The following is a 21,948-nucleotide window of genomic DNA, read 5'->3' on the forward strand; positions in this document are numbered from 1 at the left end:
TGTTATTGTATCTAAAAAGTCATTGCTGTACAGTATTTGGTCTTTTGTGACTGTCTTCTTTCACTTAGTATAATGGTTTCAAGGTTCATTTGCGTTGTAGCACGTGTCAGTATTTTATTATTTTTACTGATGACTAATATTCTACTCATTTTGTTTATCCATCCTTCAGTTGACAGACATTACAGTTACTTCCACTTTTTGGCTATCATGCGTGATATTTTTTTTTGGTTATATATTTACCTTTTATTTGGAGAGAACATTTAAGTTCTACTCTCTTAACAAATTTCAACTATACAATACAGTGTTATCAACCATAGTCACCATGTTATACATTAGATACACAGAACTTATTCATCTTATAACTGAAAGTTTGTACCTTTTTACCAGCCTCTCCCTATCTCTCCCCTCCCTTGCAACTACTTTTCTACTCTGTTTCTATGACTTTGACTTTTCTTTTAGACTCCACATGTAACTGATACCGTGCAGTGTCTGTCCTCTGATTTATTTCACTTAGCATAATGCCCTCCAGGTTTATCCATGTTGTGGCAAATGGCAGGGTTTCCTTCTTTTTTAAGGATGAATAATATTCCATTATATATATGCTGCATTTTCTTAATCCATTCATGCACTGACAGACACTTAGGTTGTCCACTGTTGTAAACATGGGAGTAAAGATATCTCTTCTAGATAATGATTTAGTTTCCTCTGGCTATATACCCAGAAGTGGGACTGTTGGATCATATGGTAGTTCTATTTTTAATTTCCTGAGGAACCTACATAGTGTTTTCCATAGTGGCTGTATCAGTACACCCTCCCACCAACAGTGCGTAAGAGTTTCCTATTCTCCACATCCTTGCCAGCATTTTACTCACCTGTTTGAGAATAGCCATCCTTATTCATGTCAGGTGATATCTCACTGTGGTTTTGATTTTCATTTCTCTGACAACTAGTGGTGTCTAGTATCTTTTCATCTATCTGTTGGACATCTGTTGTGTCTTCAGGTGTTCTCCCCTTTTTGTTGTTGGCTGAGGAAGATTCACCATGAACTAACATTAGTTGCCAATGTTCCTCATTTTTGCTTAGGAAGATTAGCTGTGAGCTAACGTCAGTTGCCAATCTTCCTCTTTTTCTATGTGAGCTTCTGCCACAGCACGGCTGCTGACAGATGAGGGTGTAGGTCCATGCCCGGGAACCAAAGCTGGGCCACTGAAGCCTAGTGCGCTGAACTTAACCACCACCCCACTGGGACAGGCCGGGGAACCAAAGCCGGGCCACTGAAGCCTAGTGCGCTGAACTTAACCACTACCCAACTGGGACAGGCCCGGGAACCAAAGCCGGGCCACTGACGCCTAGTGCGCTGAACTTAACCACTACCCCACTGGGACAGGCCCGGGAACCAAAGCCGGGCCACTGAAGCCTAGTGCGCTGAACTTAACCACTACCCCACTGGGACAGGCCCCTTTGCCCATTTTTTAATTGGGTTATTTGTTTTTTTGGTATTGAGTTATATGAGTTCTTTGTATATTTTGGATATTAACCCTTTATCAAATATGTGGTTTGCAAGTGTTTTCTCCCAATCCATAGGTTGCCTCTTCATTTTGTTGATGGTTTACTTTGCTGTGCAGAAGCTTTTCAGTTTGACGTAGTCCCACTTGTTTATTTTTGCTTTTGTTGCCTTTGCTTTTAGTGTCAGACCCAAAAAATCACTGCCAGGACCAATGTCAAGGGGCTTATCCCCTATGTTTTCTCACAGGAATTTTAGAGTCAGGTCTTATGGTCAAGTTTTTAATACATTTTGGGTTAATTTTTGTGTATGGTGTAAGATAGGTGTCCAGGATCATTCTTTTGCATGTTACTGTCCAGTTTTCCTAGCATAATTTATTGAAGAGACTATCCTTTTCCCTTTGTATATTCTTGGCCTTTTTATAAATTGACTATATACGTGTGGGTTTATTTCTGTGTTCTTTATTCTGTTCCGTTCATCTATGTGTTTATTTTTATGCCAATACCGTACTGTTTTGATCACTATAGCTTTGCAATATACTGTGAAATCAGGAAGTGTGATGCCTGCAGCTTTGTTCTTTTCTCTCAAGATTGCTTTGGCTATTTGGGGCCTCTTGTGGTTCCATACAAATTTTAGGATTGCTTTTTCTATTCCTGTGAAAAATGCCTTTGGAATTTTGATAGGGATTGCATTGAATCTGTAGATTGCTTTGGGCAGTGTGGACATTTTAATGGCATTATTTCTTCCAATCCATGAGCACAGAAGATCTTTTCATTATTTGTATCCTCTTCAATTTTTTTCATCAATGTCTTCTAGTTTTCAGTGTACAGATCTTTCACTATCCTGGGTAAATTTGTTACTAAGTATTTTATTTTATTTTTTGATAAAATTACAAATGGTATTGCTGTCTTCGTTTCTTTTTCTGACAGTTCATTGTTAGGGTATAGAAATGCAACTGTTTTTGTATATTGATTTTGTATGCTGCAACTTTGCTGAATTCATGTATTAGTTCTAATAGTTTTTTGGTGGTGTCTTTAGGGTTTTCTACATATAATATCATGTTATCCAGAAATAGAGATAGTTTTACTTGTTCCTTTCTGCTTTGGATGCCTTTTATTTATTTTTCTTGCCTAATTCCCATGGCTAGAACTTCCAATACTATGCTGAATAAAAGTGACAAGAGTGGGAATTCTTTTCTTATTCTTAATCTTAGAGAAAAAATTTTCAGATTTTCACTGTTTAGTATGATGTTAGCTGTGGGCTTGTCATATATGGCCTTTATCATGTTGAGGTACATTTATTCTATACCCATTTTGTAGAGAGTTTTTATCATAAATGCATATTGAATTTTGTCAAATCCTTTTTCTGCATCTATTGAGATGATCATATGATTCTTACTCTGCATTTTATTAATGTGATGTATCACATTGATTGATTTGTGGATGTAGAACCGACCTCGCATTCCTGGAATAACTTCCACTTGATCATCTTGCATGATCCTTTTATTGTACTGTGGAATTTGGTTTGTTAATATTCTTGGAGGGACTTTTGCATCTATGCTTATCAGGGATATTGGTCTGTAGTTTTCTTTTCTTATAGTGTCCTTTTCTGGCTTTGTTATCAGGGTAATGCTGGCCTTGTAAAATGAGTTTGGGAGTGTTCCCTCCTCCTCTATTTCATACAAGTTATTTTTAAATGATTTTAACTTTTCTTGTTACCAACATTTGAAGAGATTTGAATTAATTCCTTCATATCAGCAACATAGCAATCCAGGTTCTAATAATGATAAGTGGCATCATTTAAAAATGAGATTTTGTTCTTTGAAAAGAATATAAACCACTTTCTCCATGTTCTTCATGGCACTACACAATGTAGTACACTTATTCTTATTCACATGGCGAAGGCCTTTTCAGGAGTCCTTGAGATCAAAGCTTTTTTTATAGGAGCCAGCCCTATGGCCAAGTGATTAAGTTCACTCACTCCACTTTGGCAGCCCAGCATTTGCTGGTTTGGATCCTGAGCATGGACCTACGCACCCCTCATTAAGCCATGCTGTGGTGGCATCCCATATAGAAGAGTCAGAATGACTTACAACTAGGATGTACAATTATATGCTGGGGCTTTAGGCAGAAAAAAATAGCAATAAGACATGCACTTGCCTTTTTCCATTATGTTGACATGTGGACTAATGGTTCAAAATTCCGCAGGGTGAAACTGCAGAAGCCTTAGTACAAATCAAGGTAATAGCATCAAAACAAACTGTACTAGTATTTTCACATTCTTCTCTGTGACATGAACTCAAAAAGAAAAAAGGATAGTTTCATGTAAGAATGTACGTGGTGAAGCAGTAAAATGTTAATTTCGTTAGATGTTAATCATTGACGAAACACTCTCAGGATCAACATCTGTGGGGGATAGAAAAAAGGATTGGCCAGCAGGAAAAATTAAAGTGTAGATTCACAACAAAGGCCTTCGCATATCCCACGGAATGTTCTGGATCTGAGATAACTCTTCAGAGTTGGTCCAAAGTGAGAAGGGGCCGGGTCCTTGAACTCCCACATCAGTCAATCATTGGATGCATGCTGCCCCTCTAAAGGTGTCATGGTCTTGCGTGAGATGGCTTACTCCAGCCAAGGACATTTCCCAGAGAGGGACTCAGCTAAGAAATACCAGCTTCCAAAACTCCAGAAGCCACAGGAGTAAGGGAGTTGATCCTGAGAATTCTCCCCAGTTAAGTCCCTTCACGCACATCTCTTTTCAAGAATCTGTTTCCCAGGGAGCCTAATCTGTGATAATCTCTATAACTATCTATCCATCAGCTACCTATCTGCTGTGTATAAAATGTGGGCTTGATGAAAAAGAAGTTCCAGAAATAGTTCTGTATTCTTTTGGGAACTCATACCTCAATTGTTGCCACATTATTCTAGGGGAAAAGATAACTAACATTCCTTAACCATTACAAACCAGTCACAAGTGGAAGCTCTTTACAGGTATCATCTCATTTAATCCTTGCAACTACTCTGTGACACAAGTGTGGTATTATCTCCATCTTATAGATGGTCAAACTGAAGGGCACAGATTTAACAACCCAGCAAATGGTGGAGGCAGGGTTGGGATCCAGGCTCTTTAACTCCAGAGGCTGTACTCTTACTAAGTGGAGCTGTCTGAAAAAGAGTTGGTTCAAATTTTGCCATAATGATCCAGTCTGGGCTAGTTCGGGCAGCGTAATTTGGCTTAATACAGCCAGGTACAGAAGAGCTCTGAGACCGTAAAACCAAAACCAAACAAACAAGAACCCTCCAGACAAACCAACAAATGAGGATCTATTTATCTATGTCTGGTTGAGAGGAACTGCCCTATTTATTCACACATGAGGTATGGCACAAATATATTTCTCTATAAATGATGCAACTCTCTCCTTCAAATAAAACCTACATCTCTTTTACTAGTCCTAGTCAACATAGCCTCCTCAATGTGGTTGAGGATATACTGGTTTTCTTAAAATGGTGGCCGGCTAATAAACAGTGACGATTAAATCACCTTTGACAGTATCTTGTAGTGCACTGGTTCCTATTGCTCTGTTACTCCTGTTTCTTGTATAATAAACACTGTTTTCTTTTCTTAGTAGCACACGGGTTTTCTCCTTTTCATGTAGCACCTCTATCGCGGCATCCGCGATCCTGCCATGCTTGTGTCAGCACTCGATAAATATTAACTCAAATTGAATTGTTTATGAGGGGAGGAGAAAAATGTGAGAGCACTGAGATTTAATATCTTTGGGCTTCCTACTAGAGATTAATCAAACAGAAACTACGAATTTTTTTTATGACATATGGTTTTTTCTCAGGAAGGCAGATTCAAATAAAAGAGAGCGAGTGTGGCATATTTACACACTGCATCTTAGAGCTTAGTAGCTAGAATTCAGTTTGTCTTCATTCTTCTTTTCTGTCTCAACCTGACTGCTGAGAAGCATGCAGCTTAGCCTCTCAATGACAGGGAGGGTGAGGTGACTGGAAGGAGGCTTCCGAAAGCTACACACAATGCTGTCTGCTCTGAGCGCCAACAGCCCCTCTCTCAGACCCCAGAGTACATCCACTGGATGGGCAGTCACTGGCCCGGCACGCTGTCTCCATGCTAACACACTCTCTTGACGATGGTTCTCAAGGCCCTGCCTTCTGGGTTGTACCCCACGGATGCTTTATGCCTCTTACTTTAAGCTGTCTGTTCGTCTGAGGTTGAGCTCAAGTACTGAGCCTGTGCTTAGGACAAATGTAGGATTTGAGTGCTAGGCTGTCCTGAACTCAGCACATTATTGTCTAACATTTTTTTTAAGTAAATACATTCAAATTCTATTAAAACACAAACATCACCCTGTTACTTATTTGCTTAAAGCCCTTCAATGACAGAATACACTGCAGTGTTCAACACAAAGCCGTGACCCTTGCTTCTACCTCTGTCTCACATCCTTATTCTGTTTCAATTTTTTGACGTTTAATTTATCACTACAACATGTTATTTTACATCTAATGTGCTTTGCTTATGCAGTTTCCTCTTCTAGGAATGCCCTTCTAGCTTTTTGTCACCTGAGTTTTTCATGAAAAGGATCATCTCTTCTAGGAGGTCCTCACTGAATCCCCAAGTTCATTCTTCCAAACAATACTCATTGAGCATCTACTATAGGCCAGTCATTGCTCTAATTGCTGGAGTCAAAGTGGGAAGCACAAGAGAAAGGTGCCTGCTCCAGTTGTACCTACATTTAATTAGAGACAGAGAGACAGAAAATAAACAGGTAAAAAATAAATGAGATACTTTTAAATAACAAGGAAGCATAACATAAATAAAATGGAGTGATGTGAAAGAGAGTGACGTGACAGAGCCTGTGAACAGTTTCCAGCATGTGCAAATGGCTTGAGTCAGGAATGAGTTTGGCACGCCTGAGGAATGAAAGCCAGAGAGGCTGTAGCTTGCTGAGTGAGAGGGAGACCGGAGAGGCAGGCAGAGGCAAAATCAGGTAGGGCCTTGTACACCATGGGGAAGAGTTTGAAATCCATTCTGAAAGTAATGAGAAGTTAGGGAAGTATTTTAACCGAGGAGTGATATTCTCTGACGTGTGCATAGAGAATGGAAGTGGAGAGACTGGGGGCTATTAGAGTAACACGGGAGAGAGAAACTGGTGGCTTGAGTCAGGTTTGAGATCTATTTTAGAGGCATAGCCAGCATGACCTGCAATAGATTGAGAGGAGGGGGGACCGACCGGGAAAGTGGAGGAATAAAGTTGGACCGAATTTCTCTCTTTCTTGCTTTAAAAGCATCCTGTCTACACTAACACTGGCTAAAACGATAGGTGAATGTGTCTTCTCTTCTGCTGGCTTGACCATGGTCTCACTAGGGCCATGAGCATACCTTACCTTGCTTATCTTTGCAATCTCAGGGCTTGGCACTGTGCCTGGCACACAGTAGATATTCAACAGATATTCGCTGGATTGAACTTAGCTGTGTTTATCTGTTTTCCTCTTAATGGAGTGAAGTGCTTCAAGCTTTTAGTCAGTAGTAGCATGTTTTCTTGAAGTAGTTTTCATGGAAAGTTAGATTTATGATAAGAGATTCCCCGAGAAAATCATGAGTAAATGAGAAGTATGAATGACATCATGCAAAAGTTAATTTATAATAAATGATTTAAATCTAGAACTCGATGTAGCCTATTTAAATGCCATCAGAAAAGAATGTCTCACCAGCAAAAGGAGTCTAGGGATCCCTTCTCCATACATCCCACCACAACCATTACTGGCCCACGATACAAACCAGTGTTCTCACATGTTCTTGTTGGAGAAGCTGCAGCCCTCCTTTGTGTGGAGTAAATAGTTATAGTGATGCGGCGCTCTGAGAATGTTGAACACGTGTGATAAACAATACCACAGCCGAAGACGATAAGCCGCTACTCTTGGGTAGAATTAATAAAAATTGCACATCATCGTTTAACAAACCTTTACAAAGAATCCAATTCACTATGCAGTTTCAGGTTTACCTAAAATAAATAATATCAACTTCCTTCCAAAGATTCTTCACAAATCTGGTGCAAGGAACACTATTGCATAAGGACAGTTTATGCTTCAAAATGAAGTAATGAGATTTTGGTTCGTATGTATGTCAAAAGACTTTTTTGGTTCACTAACCATGAGTCATAAGAAATGGCACCAGCCTTTCCAAACAGAATGACAAAAATAGAAGGGTTAGCTGAAGCCTTGTAAAATGATTGCTTCCGAAATGCTGACTTGGGCTATAAGATGGCGATGTAGGAAACGCAGCTTACTAAGCGGTTTACAGGAGATGGAGGTGTATGGCGGTGGAAACTTTGTAAGCCTCTTGTTCCCCTACTTCGGGGTTGCTGAAGGCCGTCCTGAGAAAGCTGGATGTGGTCAGAAATGCGATGGTTTCATAAGGGACGAAAGACGAGAATCTATGAAGAGTCACGACAACAGGGAAGAGCTGATCTCTGGGTTCCTGACTGTCCCTCGGTCCAAAAATATTCTCACCCATACTTTTGGCATGTTTTCACCTCTTTTTGTTTTGCTACCTGAAATTCCACTACTAAAATTCTATTTAGGCCAAATTCATAGAATCAAAGGGTGGAACGGTGGTTTCTAGGGGCTGGGGGAAGGGGATTTGGGGAGTTACTAATCCGCTTGTTTCAGTTAAGCAAGATGAACAAGCTCCAGAGATCTGCTGTGCAGCACTGTACCTACGTCAACAGTAACGTGTTGTACATTTAAAAATTTGTCAGGAGAGTAGATTTTAAGTTGTGTTATTACCACAATAAAATAAAAATTTAAAAATTCTATTTGGGTTTACAAATTCATATAAAAATGCAAAATCAACTGGAGGAATTAAAATAGTATTTGAGAATCACATACTAGCATGAATTAGCCTAAGCCCATATCCAGCTAGAGTCTGTGGCAATGAGAGAATGAGAGCTTAGACTATGGTGGGGTGAGGTCCAGGTTACAGGTGATTCTAGGAGGTGGAGAAAGGCCTAGCCTGGGGATAAGCGGGGCTGGGGAGGGTGTGCCATCACACGGGCCTTAAAACAGTAAAAGTGGAATGTTTGAGGGCCTGGGGAGAGAACATGAAGAAAGAAGTGGATGCTACAGAGAATGGCATTTAAAAAAATGTTGCCCGAAGCAAGTCATGTAGCAGGAGGAAAACACACTCTTCTTCTTTTGAAGGAAACTCCTGGCTCCCTTCCGTATTGGCAGTTACATCCGTTAGCTGTAGTCTGCGTTAAAGAGGCTTTTATGGATCTGCCTAGGGACTTAAGCAATATCTTTAAAAGAAATATTTATGGGAAAATGCATCCTGAGTTCCGAACAATTGATTTATAAGTGACTTTACAGAAAACAGTCCTTGGAGGATTACTTCTCCAAGTTTAGGTTAAAGTTAAAATTCAGTATTTATATGTTTCTAAATAGGAAAGTTGACCTAAGCTGTGACTTTTAACAATGGTCCTGAACTTGAAAAAGAAATGGCTAAGGTTATGTATAGATTTGAAAAGACCAAATCATTCTGTTTTAAAATAACCACCGAACAAATAGGAGTCAATATCTCCTTTTTACTGGTCTTGGTTCTTGTGGCCTCCCCAGTTGAAAATATTATTATAATATCCCATAGAATATTTACTAAATCCTTCAAGGCTTTTTCTTTTATAGTCATCATGGATTTGAACTTAAGCTAGGCAGTTATATTTTTAGTTACAGAAGGGAGAGGTCACCAAGAGAGGAATCAGAAATTTCAATCATAAGGAAACTAAAAATGTCATTGCTAATATACCTAAAAATCTAGGAAGAAAAGCAGATATGGATTTGTGAAACATGGCAGTTGGATTTCAGACTTAAGAACTTAAAATGAATCCGAGTATAATATATTTTTAGCTAACAAAGCTTACCACTTAATTTGATGTTTTTTTGCTTAGGTTTGTGTGAAGGTAACCTATACTTGCTCCCGTGTCTGCACTTCAATAAAGCCAAGAAAATTTAAACTGTTTTTGGTCATCTTCTGGGCTGGAGTGTCACAGGTGCCAATCCTTGATGAAGTATCGTTGGAGTGCATCAGAATTACCATATATATCTGCTCAGGTATGCAGGTGTATTTTGCAAAATCTCTCTAGGAAGGAGATTCTGATTTGCAGGTGTGGTTGAGAACCACAAGATTAGAGTCTAATATTTAGTTCTGTGAATCCAAAATCTCTTGCATCGTCCAAATGGGAGAGTAGGAATGACCACAGAGGAGTTCAGGAAAATGCATGGGATTTCTCTATATATCACTATAATTATAAATTACAAGCCATTTAAAAAATCAATATAAAGTCCTGTATGCAAAAGGAGAATTATTAAGGAAAATTATAAAATACTATCATGATACCAGGTACTACAAATGAAACTACACGTTTACAGTACTAAAATGTTTAAAGAGAGAAATTCAAGCTATTGGAAGCTGATTCTCTAATTCCTAATTTAAAGATACGAAGTTCAGTCTTCCATATGCTTGGCTGAAAGCACACTATGCTTTCATATACCTGGATGTTTACTGTCACATTACTTTTACAATAGTATTCGGCATTAAGCAGGCACAGGCATGATAAATAATAGCATTTGTCTACATGAAATTTCACATATTTTTTTCTGAAAAAATGTAATTAAGGGGATGTAATTCAACAATAACTTTCATGGCTTAAAAACAGGTATTGGTAGATAAATGCACCTTCAATTTTTTTCACTGCTGAATATAAAATGAATGTGGTGTAGATTAATTTCGCTCTTATACCCCAGCACAAATATAACTCCTCACAACACAATTTACAAGAAAAATGTGCTAATAAAATACAGCTCTCATTATTAATATATAACCGGCATAAGGTAAAATGCCATCTTTACTAGATTTATAATTTGAGTACATAAATATTTAAAAGAGCCCTTTAATTTTTTAAATTAATATTTGCTTTGCATTTGTTCAAGGAAACTCTTCAAATGACTCACATGGCTTCTGAAATGCTGATATGCACTTATATATATTATTTAAATACTCACATTCATGAGCTATAGCTAGATTTTTTTTAAATGGTGAAAATTAAAACTATTTTTAGCCTCTAGAAAAAACAGACTAGGAAGTAACAGAAAAACAACTTTAAACTCTTACTGACATCTTCTGAAATATATTACAATAATAATAAATAACATTATGGAAACCTTGATACGTACTGGATACTATTCTCGGAGTTTTAGGTCTGTTGGCCATTTAATACTATAACACCTGCAGTAACTGTAGGAAGTAGTTTTTGCCTATTATTGACCTTATTTGGTAGATGACAGTTGTCCTTGAATCTTCCCTTTCACTTAGACATTTTATCCAACTCACCAGCACATCCTATTGGCTCTACTTTCAAAATACAGCCCAGCATCTACCATTTTCCATCAACTCAACTTCAACTATCCTCATCTAAACCACCGTCATCTCCTCACCTGGATTATTGCAGAAGCCTCTGGAGTCCCTGCATCCATCTGTACTTCACTGTAGTCTCTCCTCAGTACAGCAACCAGAATGACCCTTTTAAAACATAGATTATGTCTTGCCTCTATTTCAAACCTGCAGTGGCTTCCCATTTCACATAGAGGAAGCTCAAAGTCATTACCATGGTCTCAAGGTCCCACTTCAGGGGTTTTACAACATGGGTGCATATTAGACTCAACTGGGGCACCGTGGACAAATACCGATGCTTGTGTTCCACCCAAGAGATTCTGATTTAATTTGTCTGGGGTGCAGCCTGGAATGTGGGATTGTTAAAAGCTCTCTAAATTAAGTGATTACCTTGTGCAGCTAAGGCTGAGAACAATTTCCCTCCAAGATCTGAGCCCCTTTCTGCCTCCATCAACTCAACTTCATCTTTTATTCCTCTCCACCTACCCTTCTCTAGCCATAATGATAGGGTAACTCTCGATGTTATTATCCTAACTGCAAAGGAAAAGCATCCCTACTAATAATTATGAAGAGACAACAGGCATGAATCAGCTCTGTCCTAGGAAAAACAGGCATAAAGACTTAATTTGCAGTTCCGCAGGTGTAAAATGCTCCCACCTCGGGATGCTGGCACTCGCTGTTCTTACTCTTGATTTTCACCTTGCGTATCCACCTGTTTGCTCCCTCACCTTCCTCCATCCTAACATGCCACTCTTCAGTGAGACCTTCCCTGTCCACTCCATTTAATACTGGAACCTGAGCTCACCCACCTCCACTTCTCCTGCTTGGTTTTGCTCCCCTATCTGATGTACCAGATATTTTGCTGAATCCCTTATTCCTCCTCCCATTAGATGTTTTAAATTTGTTTTGTTCACTTCTGTACTGCAAACTCCACAGCAGTACCTGGTCTACTATAGTCTGTCAACACATACTTGTGCAAAAACATGAAAGAATGAGTTATCAGCTGTTTGACATGGGGCAAATCACCTCATTTGCTTTGCCTCCGTTTCCTCATTGGTAAAATGGGGCTAATAGTAACACCTACTCACAACGTTGTGAGTACTAGGTGAGTTAATGCATGGGACTGGAACAATGCCTGACTCATAAAAGCACACATAAATGTTATCTGCATTAGTTAATTCAAGATACTCATCTTCATTTTTACTTTAGCCGCTGACTCCTGGGTCCACACCTGGAAACTGTCATCCCTAAAACAACCCCACTTCAGAAATCTTAAAGATCAATCTGCTGTGTTGGTAATCTGCTTCTCTGAAGGAAAACAAACGAGCCTTGATTTGTAGCACTTGCCAATTTCGGTGGTGTAAATACTCCCATTATGGCCATTTTCAAGGTATTAACAGTTTAACAATCGGCTAGCTCCCCAATTCCTGACTATTACTAACCCTCTCCTGCAAGCCGGAATGATCTGGCTCTGTCAAACCACTGCCAATCTCCTAGTTTCTGGCCACAGTCTTCTCCTCCAGCTCTCACCCTCACTCACAACTATGCTTCCTCTTTCACATAATGGAGACTCCCGGCCCATAGAATTTCTAGTTATTTCTAGCCTATCAGCCTCTGTTTCCTTCTTCATCCAGCCTGGAGTCACTGGCTGCTTACCTGGGAGTCTCCTCCACAGCCACCCAACTCCCCTTCAGAACCCCTGTTTTTCTGTCGTGCTTGCTCTACATACGATAGCCTCCATTTTCTCCATTCTCACATTTTGGGGGTCAAGCGTTCCTGCAGAAAATTGTGGAAGCTTGCACACCGCTGCCAAAACACATCACGTTCTCCACATCAGCTGGATGTCAGCATGACTAGTTAACTGCTTTACTTTCCCCAGGACCAAAGACAGGGTCTGGCAGGAGTGGAGGAAGAGTGCATGTAACTAATAAAAATTATTGGGCCAGCAGTCCAGAAGATTCTCCTCCTGGCCACTTAGGTTGCATATCATTAAAAACCTTGGGAAATATTTTTAGCTGGTTGCCCTTGCGGGCACCCAGACGAAACTGTTCCTGGAGTAGAAGCTGCTCCTGAGGGTCTTGCTGTTTTCTCTCATCAGCTTCTTGTCTTTTTAATTTGAGCGAGTATTCTAAACATTCATCTTAAATGAAGGTTTGTCCTCAAACTCCCACATAAACTCTCCTCCTACTTCACATAGAAATGCAACAACATCAGGTATCTTGTTCTTCAATTTAATGCATGTTCCACATGAATCTCTCTAGACCCAGGATGCACAGTCCTTCGGTCTTAGAAGATGTGGGGGCTTCTGCTGCTGAAAGTCCATCCTCCACCAAAGTCCTTGAATTTGTCCCTCCCCGTCTCCTGAGACAGCCTGCCTTACCGATTTAATTTTTTAAATTCCCTATCCCTCAGCGTATAAATTGTCTGAATCATACTCCTATCTTAAAAATTCCTTTCATTTTTCTTTTTGTCTACTAGCATCTGATTTATCTCTGGCCTTGCCATCTCACTCACTTCTCCCTAAAAAATAGTCCCCACCTAGATAATAGTTCCCGTCTATCTCTCATTCTCATTTTGCCCTCTGCATCTGGCTTCTACCTGGGATCAACCCATTGAAAGTGCTCCTGTTGAGATCATGGAACACTTCTTAAGTGCTAACTGCCATTGATGCTTTCCAGTCTGTCTTTCAGAATTTCTCCCCTGCACTTCATACAATTGCTTATCTGCTCCTGCCTGAAACGCTCTCTTCTTTTGGGTTAGGGAAGCCACGTTCGCCTCCCTGTCCTCGCTCCTCTTGGACCACTCATTCCTGGTTACCTTTGGAGACACCATCTGCGCTGCTTCCTCAGGTTGGGATGGCACAGAGCTACAACCTTGCTCAACTCCTCCTCTTTTTCTAGAACTTCTTCCTAGGAAATGTCATAGTTTGGGTTTAATTACCACCTTTATGCTAAGGACTCCAAGATCTTTAATTTAAGCCAAGATTTTTCTGCTGAGCTTCAGATTTATATTTTTAATTGCCATTTGGATATTTTCACTGCAGGTTCCATAGGTATGTACAATGTAACACGACCCAAATTAAACTCCTCATCTTCTCCCAACTACCAGCCATCCTGTTCCTCCTCTGTACCTTCATTTCAGTCTGAGGTACCCCCTTGCATACATTCTTTTTGCTCCCAACCATCCTTTCCTGAGCATGTTTTGGGCTATGGTTGCCTTACTCAATCCAATTTTGTTTGCTTTTTGTCTTTATTAATTTTTCCCATTTTTGTGTTATTTTGTTTATGGATGACACTCCTTTTTTCTTGCTCATGTGCTTTGTAAATAATGTACCTATATCTTTTCTCTTATGTCAAAGAATTTGAGGTGAGAACAGGAGGCTGCAGCATGAACACAGTGTACCATCTTGAACTGAAACCAATGGTATTATATTTTTGTATAACTGAATTTTGTGATACAATAAACAAATCCACATTAAAGAAATGTTATAAAATAAAGAAATAATCTTTTTTTGTGATTGACATGTGATATTTTGAAGTTTTAAAGTATTATTTAACTATTTTTATTTGGATTGCTAGTTAATATTGTTATAAAAATGGAGGTCCAAAAATTTATGGACAAGCAGTTGCCAGGTAACTGCTAAAAAAAAGTGTTTATAAAATCCATATCTGTAGTTGAAGAGAGACCATACAGCGATGGTGGTGAATATTATACTTAATTCACACTCATGAATTTCCTTGGACAAGTTAGGAAAGTTTGCACACGAGTGAGGTCATGCCTTCCAGACAGCCAGGCAGCTGCTCTCCTTGCTAAGTTAGAATGCATTTTATTTTAAAATTAAAGCACACATATAGTTAAAGACACACCTACACCCCTTTTCCATACACATGTGTACACACACATGTACACCCAAACATTCTCACTTAACCACACCACCCCCGCCAATATATATCTGGGGGAATGTCCACAGGGATCTCAAACAGAGGAGGATTTATGAATCTGGTGATCTCTCACAGCCAGCCAGCCACCACCACTGGCACTGGATTGTAATCTTGTACTTGGTTTGCTACCACTCCTTCATACAACAGTAAATAGTGATTTTCAAACAGTGTGGGAGACCAAAGGGAAACCTTTTCTGCCTCCCGTTGGCACAGAACGCTATTAATGGGCCGTGGAGGGTCCCCACTACGCAAGGCACTCAGCCACTTCCTCCTCTCTGTGCTCACAGACACTGAGATTATCAAATTCTAAAGGAGCAGTTTGAAAAATGACTTCACTTTTGAGAATTTGTGGGCTGTATATATTTATATGTTTTATTTCTGCTTGCCATGGGGAGTTGAGTGTCTGCTATTGACATAAAGTTTATAAAGCACTTTGAGCTTCTGGGATACACGAGATGTGATTACAAAGGAGGATAAGAATCTCAAAGAAGGGTAAAGAGGGAGTACTGGCCCTCTGTTTTTTTTCCCATTCCCATGATTTTTATTTTAATAGAAATTCCATGTGCAGAGGGGACATAAGACCATATGGGGAGATGGCAGTAGACTTCTAAGAAGTAATGAGTAATTTGATAAAAAGATAGAATTCCTAGTGTACGAGAACATGGCTTCTTCAGTCAGAGACTTGAGTGTGAATCCTTACTCTATCACTTACAATGTGTCAGGCTTTATCCTATAAGCTTTGCAATAATCAGCTCTATTAATACTTATAACAATTGTGTGAGGTAGATACTATTAATATTCACATTTTATAGATGAGTAAACAGAGGTACAGAGAAGTCAGTCACTTGCCCAAGTCACAAGGTCACACAGCTGGTCAGTGGCAGAGCCAAGTTGAGCTGGGATGACACGTATTAAGGCTCTCATGGGGGTGGTGGCTGGCAGAGGCCACTGTCACTGAACATCTATTCTTCCCCACACTCTATGGTGTCTCATCTACATGGTGCATAACAGCTGAAAAATATTAGTTTTCAAATTTTAAATCATGAAACATACCACTTATAAACATGTAGTAGGATGTTTATAAGTAAATTTTTTATTTATAACATATTATCTTTTCTTTATAACATATTTTAGTTAATTCATGATTCAGCAGGATAAAAAGTATATCCGAAGCTGACATTTCTCTCCTAGTTTGCTTGTGGCAGTCATTTGATCCAATTTTCAGCAGCAATTTAGATTATCTGTTCCATTATTTGCCATTATATTCAGCTCCAGGATATAGTTGATACAAAAAAACAAACCTATCCCAGGCATCGATATTAAGTCATTTTGATATGTATCTGATAAAAATGAACTTTTGAATAAACATAATTGAAGGGCATAAGTATATATGCATTTCAAGTACCATAGATGTTCCTGATAAATTTTTCTAAAGTAATTTAGCATACTTACAGGAGAAATGAACACAAGCTATAAAATAACATTCTGAGAACAGCTACAGAAAAGAAGAAATAGTTTGCGTCCCAAACACCTATGAATTTCATTTTGCCTTAAAGTGAGCGTACTTAGTTGAGAGCATGCATTGTGCGAGGAGTATTGCCCCATAATAGCTCGGCGATTTTGCTGAATCCAGCTCCTGGCATTGAATCTGGACATCAAGTCCAGCCACAGTGTAAATACATCATCACTGCTAATATTGAGAGCAGTTGGAGGAAGAGGGCAAGGAATCAAGAAAAATAAATGAAAATGAGATCAAGAGAAAAGGGTGAGGTGCACAGAACTTGTCCAAATAACGTGGAGCAACAAATGAAGCAAAGAAAGAACACTTGAGACTGCTTATTTGCATGAAAATGAAGAAGAAAAACAATAGAACACATTCCAAATAGTAAAAGTCCAGTCATTTTCTAAGTAAGAAAAATGGCTACGTCTCTGAATAGATAGACAATAAAGAATATGGTGACATGTAACTATGTGACCTCTGCTGGGGATGAAAAATACTTACTCCAGCGATTATTTTTTATATTTCTGTTTTTTTCACTATCAATGAATGTTTTTGTAGCATGGGATGGCTTTTTAAATGTTAAGATATTATAAGTGCATTTTGAGATAACTTCACGGTGCCTTCTCGGCTCTGCTTTCTATGTACCACTATATCAAACAAATGATGTTTGTATACACCACACTTTCAAGCATAAGTCACTTTCAAAAGAGTGCTTTAAAAAGTTTTGTTCCACAACAAATCGCTGCTAGAGTTTTATTCTTTCTCCTTTTGTTTTATGAATAGTCAGCCAAATTAACTAAAGAGGGACAAAGCTGATAAGTTTTCTGATATGAACTTGAGTTATTATTGGTAAATATACATCAATTTAAGAGGTTCAGCTTTATAGATAATGCACAAAATATCACACTAGATAGTTCAAATTGTTAAGACCAGGTGAATGGCTATGCAAAGCAACCGAGTTTCATTTAATCTTTCTTTATAACATCATTTGAAAAATATATATATATTAACATGGCAACTGAATTTACAGGAGAAATCAATTATATTATTATCTGTACATACTCCCCCCTTAGTAACACTGCAATGGGTCACAGTACTAGAGAAATGCTGCTATCCTTCATGGAAAAATCCATGAGTAACATTATGAAAAAATTAATTTATGATAAATGATTTAAATATAAAACTCAAAATAGCTCAACTAAGCACCATCAGAAAGGAACACCTCACCCGCAAAAAGGAGTCTAGGGAGCCATTCTCCATGTATTCCACCACGATCATTACTGGTCTGCCTGCAAAGAGAGCAAGAGAACACATAAGGATTACAGCAATTGCGGGAATATGTGCTGCAGCTGGAGATGTCCATCTGTGGCAGCTAAATTATCTGATTTTATTAATAGGAACTTCATTTTCCAACACGCTTCTATAAAAGTACTATTATATACACAGGCACCTCTCCATTTCTTAATAGTATTTTTTCTTTGAGTTCATAAAAAGAACATAAATTCCTATATGGATTACAAAGGAATTAAGCATTTCCTTTTCTAAAGCCCTGCAATCACTTGTGTACATTGTTTCTTTTGTCCCGAGCTTTTCCCTAAAAGACAGTCACCAGCTGAGGGCAGGGTGGAAGCAGTGACTGCGGCTGCTTTGGCAGCTCTGGGACAGCTTCTCCTAAGAGACGCAGTAATTATGGCTGAATTACATTAGACCAGACATTTCTGAAATATTCCTAAGGCAAAGCAGAAAGGAGAAATTCATAAATTCTCTTTAAGAAATTATAAGCCATCGGTCATAGTCTGCTTTTAAGGGCTTTTAAGTAGAAAAATGTCAGTAGATTGATGAACCCACAGAGTTGGTGGGATTTGTAATAGTTCTTGATCATCTCTTTATTGGACATAGATTAGATCAACAGAACAACGAGGGCATGGGTGACAAATAAGGAACTCTGATTTCGTAGTCTTGTAAAGAAGCTAAAATCAGAAACTGAGCATGATTTATTTCTTTTTTACCATATCTATTCGCAATTGCTACAGTTCCCAATAGACCTCTATTAGGTAGAATATTTGACATAAATAATTTTGATTTGTTTCAAAGAAAAGAATCTATTTGTTCTGCCCAGTTGCTCAAGTTTAAAAGATACTCTTCAGATGAAGGGAAAATGATATTTACTTCAAATAAACATGTATGACATACTTTTTACGTCTATATTTCTTGCTTCTCATTGGAATTTTTAGCGATTCAGTCTGCACTGTGCACAGATTTTCCCTCATGAGCACAAAGAAGATGTAGAAAGAAATTATGTGTACCAATGATGGAATATTAGATCTCGTATTATAATTCATGTTCCTTTTATGAATTCGAAGCCTTGTGGGTTAGAAAGGGTAACTGTAGCAAATTAGCACCATGGCTGCAAACGCTAGATTTTAGACTGGAATCTATATTTTAACAAAAGAAGTGCTAAAGGTTAAATGTAGTAATAAAGCTCTCAATTTATCATGCATAGAATTAGAACCCAAAGAAGTTTTCCATTTTGGTGGATTTCTCCAATGTTCCTCAGCCATTAACTTCACCAAAATATAGACGAAGAACTTAATCAGAAAATACTGAGGTCAAAAGAACTGTCAGCACTATTGTAGGCAGGGATCTAGAAGATGCAGGTCTTAAATCTGAAAGTTTGTCATGAAATCTTTTATTTGGCCACTGTTTTCAGAGAGCTTGGAGAAAGGAGCCTGGTGCAAACACTGGGTTAGCAAGGTACAGAAAATAAAAGGTCATTTTTATATTTACACATAAAAATTCTGAGACCAAGATTCCAGTTTGAATGATAACGGATTCTGGCTGTTAGGGGAAGCTGGCTGTTACAATGACTGCCCAAGCTCTTCCCCTGCTCGCGGTCTCACCCTCTCAATCTGTCTTGACCACGGCTGCCAGAGAAACATATTTAGTTTTTCAAAAATGTATTTTAAAAAACATTTACCCTTTCCCTAAGAATGCCAGTTGTATTAGTACAAAAACAGCTTACAAGCATTTTTACTTCTATTGATACACATAGCACTGTCCCTACTGCACAGGTGAGGAAAAGAGGGACGGACAACTAGCCTACCTGCCCAAAGTCAAACAGCTAGCAGGGGCAGTATCAGGCAGTTTGTCTCAGAGCTTCAGCTCTTCCCCTTCTGCCATCGGCGCCTCTCAGACTTGGTTCATAGATCAAAGCTGGAAGGCCCACCCGGGCCTCTCCAGCGATGGACCGCATCTCTCCCAACCAGCCTTATCTGCTGCTCCACCACTGTCATTGTCACCTGTGCTTGTTCCATCCTGTCTCCTGCCTTTCCCTTTTGGTATTTCCCTGCCAGGGTTATCTCCCAACTTGCTCCTCTCCTTCACAACACCCTACAGGTCCCCAGAGTTTACACACGGCACCTCCTTCTTGAAAGTCTCCCACAGTGATGCTTCCTACAGTTGCATTCCCATCACATCTACTGTATTGTACACCGTTGCACACAGAACATTTCGTGTTCTGTGCCACGAAATACTGTGCCTGGTTTTATATTAGGTTGTTTTCCTTTGTCATCTTCCCATAGATGCTTTGTATCCCCATTCACTGGGTTTCTCAAGGTCACCGCCCACAGAGCAGAGCAGAGTAGGTACCTCATCGAAACAAGCTGATTTTTCTCATCAATTTCACAATTCCTCAGAGAGCAACACTGAAGCATTCCAGCAAGATTCTGATCTATTTGAATACAAAGTACTTTGAAATTAGTTCTACCTATAACTCCTTGAGAGATACTGTATGCAATCTTAAAATTCATCAGTGACAAGTTTTATCTTCTCATTAAAGATAATAAAATGTCACGAGAAGGCTCCCGTGGTTTCCTGTGAATTGCCAGTTTCACACCTGAGCGCTGCATCTTTTGTATTTTGTGCAGTAGCTTCAAGTGAGAGCAGCTGTTCTTAAACTACGGCACTGTTTTTTCAGAACACTGCTGGCATCTAACCTGTAATTTGTTTCCTAGTGGTTTTCCGTAGGGAAGTTAGTTACTCTGTGAAGATTACAAGGAACTTTACAGTCCGTGATTAGAGGAACTTGATGGTCCATGATTACACTGTATAATCAAGGAACTAGATAAGCATAAGGGAAATTATACAAGTTAGGATGGTGAGGTGAGAGAAGTCTAGTGGAAACAGTACTTTTTCTGTCTTATTTTTAAATATGTAAAAATTATATAACGCTTTGTTGCTCTCGGAAAATATATTTGGAGGTGATTCTTTTTATATTTTCAAAAGATTTCAGCTTATTTCATTTTTTACAATTTTAGCCAGTTACTCCAAGTGTCTCATGTCACAGAATTACGTTAGTATTTGCATTGTACTGAAGTCAACAGACAAAATCCAGCATTCTTGAATGTTAGTCAAGTCTCGAAATTCTCAGCTCTGTTTTTTGGAGGAAGATTTACCCTGAGCTAACATCTGTTGCCAATCTTCCTCTTTTTGCTTGAGGAAGATTTGCCCAGAGCTAATATTTTTGTGCCAATCTTCCTCTATTTTGTTTGTGGGGCGAGCCACAGCATGGCCACCAATGAGTAGTGTAGGTCTGTGCCCAGGAACTGAACCTGGCTGCCAAAGAGGAGCAAGTGGAACTTAACCACTAGGCAATGGGGCCAGCTCCACCCAGAGGAGGATCTTTTTTAGAAGCCTCATCAGTTTGACTTAAGAGAGCTTCAAAAATACTTCTACAAGTCACATAAAGTGAATTTCTTTTGTTTTCCTTCATAAATAGCCCAGAAATAGTTATGGATATTTTAAACTGCATTGGAATCAAGATCCTGCAAGAAATCTCTTATTTATATTCTGAACATAAAGAATCATAAAATCCAATATCATCTTTTCGTAACAGAGAAGAACCATTATTTCCTTTAATTGGGACTTTTCTGGACTATTGACTAATGAATCTTTTTTCAAATTTGCAGCTTCCCAACATTTATGATGATTGTGATACAGGTGGTGTTGAGAAACCTTCTGACCATAAGATTCTACTTTTCTTGTGCTGTTAAAGAAAACAAAGGAAAGACATTGTTTAAATGTTCTCGGGAAATCTTGGGAAAAAATACTTGCGGGTGAAATAGTGGTTTTTTTTGGTCTCAGAGAAGTTTTTTGAAAGAAAGGAATTACAGAGATTTAACATTTTCGTAAAAGTAATGAGTTTGTGCTGGATGTAGTATTTTGTATCAGTTTGGCAATTTAATGTGCAGTCAGTAACATGAAGAATCTAAACAGATCTCAATAACTCTGAAACTCTATTACAGATTTAAATCAATTCTAGTTTATTTAACATTATATTGCATCTATATTTTGCCTACCAGGTAATAAAATTTGTGGCGATAACTTGGATTGACAGTTAGGTCGCTTGTATTTTTCCCCCAGTTACAATTCAGGACTTTTTGAGCCAATTATTTAATCTATTTCTACCTCCTCTGTTTCTGCTGTTGAGATAGTGAATTATAATTATAATCTCAAATGGAGTTGATAATAAAGGA

The 21,948-nt window shown here is 38.8% G+C and overlaps 1 protein-coding gene across 11 annotated transcripts in view; it reads right to left on the reverse strand.

Annotated features, from left to right (window-relative positions):
- EPHA6 (EPH receptor A6) overlaps window positions 1-21,948 on the reverse strand; it is a 779,380-nt gene that overhangs the window by 102,823 nt on the left and 654,609 nt on the right. For all 11 annotated transcript variants that reach the window (XM_070582909.1, XM_070582911.1, XM_070582908.1 and 8 more), the window contains one exon: window positions 17,642-17,703. In XM_070582909.1, the coding sequence (XP_070439010.1) occupies window positions 17,642-17,703 (62 nt within the window). The remainder of the gene's footprint in view (window positions 1-17,641; window positions 17,704-21,948) is intronic.

This window comes from Equus przewalskii, chromosome 18 (assembly GCF_037783145.1).
Source record: "Equus przewalskii isolate Varuska chromosome 18, EquPr2, whole genome shotgun sequence".
NCBI lineage: Eukaryota > Metazoa > Chordata > Mammalia > Perissodactyla > Equidae > Equus > Equus przewalskii.